This window comes from Polyodon spathula, chromosome 11 (assembly GCF_017654505.1).
Source record: "Polyodon spathula isolate WHYD16114869_AA chromosome 11, ASM1765450v1, whole genome shotgun sequence".
Classification (NCBI taxonomy): Eukaryota; Metazoa; Chordata; class Actinopteri; order Acipenseriformes; family Polyodontidae; genus Polyodon; species Polyodon spathula.
Genome location: NC_054544.1, coordinates 18,812,688 through 18,815,336, shown reverse-complemented (window position 1 = coordinate 18,815,336; position 2,649 = coordinate 18,812,688). Strand labels below are relative to the sequence as shown.

General features: G+C 33.9%; 1 protein-coding gene across 1 annotated transcript in view; it reads right to left on the bottom strand.

Moving 5' to 3' along the window:
• LOC121322924 (transformer-2 protein homolog beta-like) overlaps positions 1 to 1,562 on the bottom strand; it is a 10,383-nt gene extending 8,821 nt beyond the window's left edge. Inside the window, exon 1 of the mRNA XM_041263544.1 lies at positions 1,431 to 1,562. Coding sequence (XP_041119478.1) covers positions 1,431 to 1,466 — 36 coding nt within the window. The 5' untranslated portion in view covers positions 1,467 to 1,562. The remainder of the gene's footprint in view (positions 1 to 1,430) is intronic.
• Positions 1,563 to 2,649: the final 1,087 nt, after the last annotated feature.

Below are 2,649 nucleotides of genomic sequence, written 5' to 3'. Positions count from 1 at the left end.
ATCACCCTATAATACCTGCCGCTGCAGATAGTAATGTACATTGAATTCCACCCGTCTTCTGTTTTGAAAGCTAGCAAATCAGTGGGAGGAAGCCTTCAGGTGTATTCAAATTTGCATATTTGTACAGTAAATATACAGTTAAAAGAAATGCTTAACATTCTATACAAGCATCAATTTTATTTTTTAAATAAAGATTCATACCGTTTAAAAGGTGTAAAGTAATTCATATCTTGTTCCATCTCCGATTACCAGATATCCTAAAATCTGTCGTCACCACAGCAAGACACAGCGTTTTAAACATTTGATCTCGTTACTAAAGCCATTTGGAATGTTGAATACGCAAAATCTTACATCGACTTTTACGGTTGTCATTAAATAATCATGTACTTAAAGCTATACCTATTTAAAATCCACATTGTAAAACAATCAAGCACGTTTTCCAAACGATTACTGAATTGTATTCGCGTTTGAGCCATTGGAAGGGACTGATTTTAATGTTACTACAAAAGGCGAGTAGTCACTTGATGTGAGGTTAAGCATTCGTGTTTAGAAAATCCGTCTTGATCCGCTGCAGCAAGTAAATTCTCAAAAATATCTGGACAGAACACCTCATACAGGATGAGTAAAAGACTGTTTCAACCTTTTCATGCTTGCCGACACAAATGCATGATAGCCTCTATTACTATCAGGTTGCCATTTTTTCCCCCATAAGAAAAAAAGGATATTTGTGTCCTAAATTCTTGAAATTATTCAGTATTTCATGCATGAAATGGTTAATTTGGAAATACTGATCTCATTAAAGCAAAACAGAAAAAGCCACGTTTTAACATTTTGTTTGATATGAGGAATACGCGGGACACAATTTATTTTTAGTTACAAAACACATGTGTTCATTAAAACACAATCAATTCATTAAAATGGATGTCATTTCAACAACGGGAAGCAAAATAAAATACTGCGGTTGCAGCCAAGCCCTGCCTGCGACACAAGCAACTGCATCTCAGAGAGGTCAATATTTACGAGTTTACTACATAAAATACGGTACAAAACAATATTGTTCTACGTCAAAGTTTTAAAAACATGATGTCTAGATTTATATTTATAAACCATTTGATTTTTTTATATTACATAAATTCCTTTCGGAACCCTATTTCAATACGCGCCGCTCCGCGAACGCATATCCCTCCCGCCACCATTCGTTACCGTATCAGAAAAGACCATCATAAGATTGATCGATCACACATCCAATTAGGATACGCAAAACGCCACTAGAGCGGGTGCACGAAGAAACTTCGAGATGTTAGTCGGCCTTCGGAAATGGCGGACTGAAAAACGATCGACTTCTAAAAATAAACGCGAGAACATTTCGTGAAATCCCTTTTCTTCATAAAACCAAATACACGTCTTCCAAAACAATTTACTTTACGCACCCGCTCCACATATTCCTTATCCTCGTTGTCGCTCATGTCTTCTCGGTTGATGTTTATTTTTTTGCCAGGAAAACTGCTGCGCAACAACGCTCAGCAATTCCTTCTCTCTCAAAACCACAAGACCCTGGTCGGCGGAAGTGACGAATTAAAAAAAAAGAACGTGCCGTGCTGCGCGCACCGCATTAGCGTCTGCGAAAGTGACGTAAATAGTCAATAAAAGTGCCCGCCAAGAGAAATAACAAAGGACGTTTGAATTCCCTGGCAAAGAAATTGTCATCACATTAATTAAAAAAAAAATAATCTCACAATTAAAAAGATTGTTATGTTTAGCTTGTTGTTTTTATTATCTCGCCACTGCTCTTTTGTAATACCTATACTGTGAATAAAGAATGCAATATTGAATAAATAACAGACCCAAGCAAAGGGACTGCATTTTAACAGTACATCACATTGAGCATTTGTAGAAAGTACATAAATAGCAAGTCATTAATAAGGGAGTTATTTTAAAATTGTATGCTGTGATTCTCTCTGAAACACGCTGTATGTTTTCTTGTCTCAGATCATGCATTTTATGAGAATCTGGGATACATCTAAATTATTAATTAATATTTATTGTTATACTTTTATAACTTTTTTCAGCTTGTATACGAAACACATAGTAAAAGAAAGAAAGATAGAAATAACTCATTTTCCTTCTTATCAATATTTATTAAAGGAGTGTTATCCAATACTTTAAAAAACAATGTTCTTATCTCTTAGTTTCTTCTCTTTTTATTTTGCTATGCATACTCTCTCTCTCTCTCTCTCTCTCTCTCTCTCTCTCTCTCTCTCTCTCTCTCTCTCTCTCTCTCTATATATATATATAGGGAATGTTTCGTTTCTGTATTTTGTTTTCAATATTAAATTTATAATAGGTTAAGTATATTGGTAAGTTTCTAAAGGTATTTTTCTAATGTTGACATAATAATGAATATTGTATTTCAACTGTTGTTGGACATCTTAGGATAATTAAAGGATTGGTGATTTTTTAAAATGAATTATATTGTTTCTAATGTTATTAATTCCCATTCTCAGGGATATGTAATGCATTGGGCATATTCTTTTCATTTCAGTTGAATTAACAATCTGTTTTGGATATTTATAAATTGTTAATACATTGTGTGTTTCATGATGAAATGTCTAATAACATATATAAGAGATATGTGTTCCATTCTAAAGG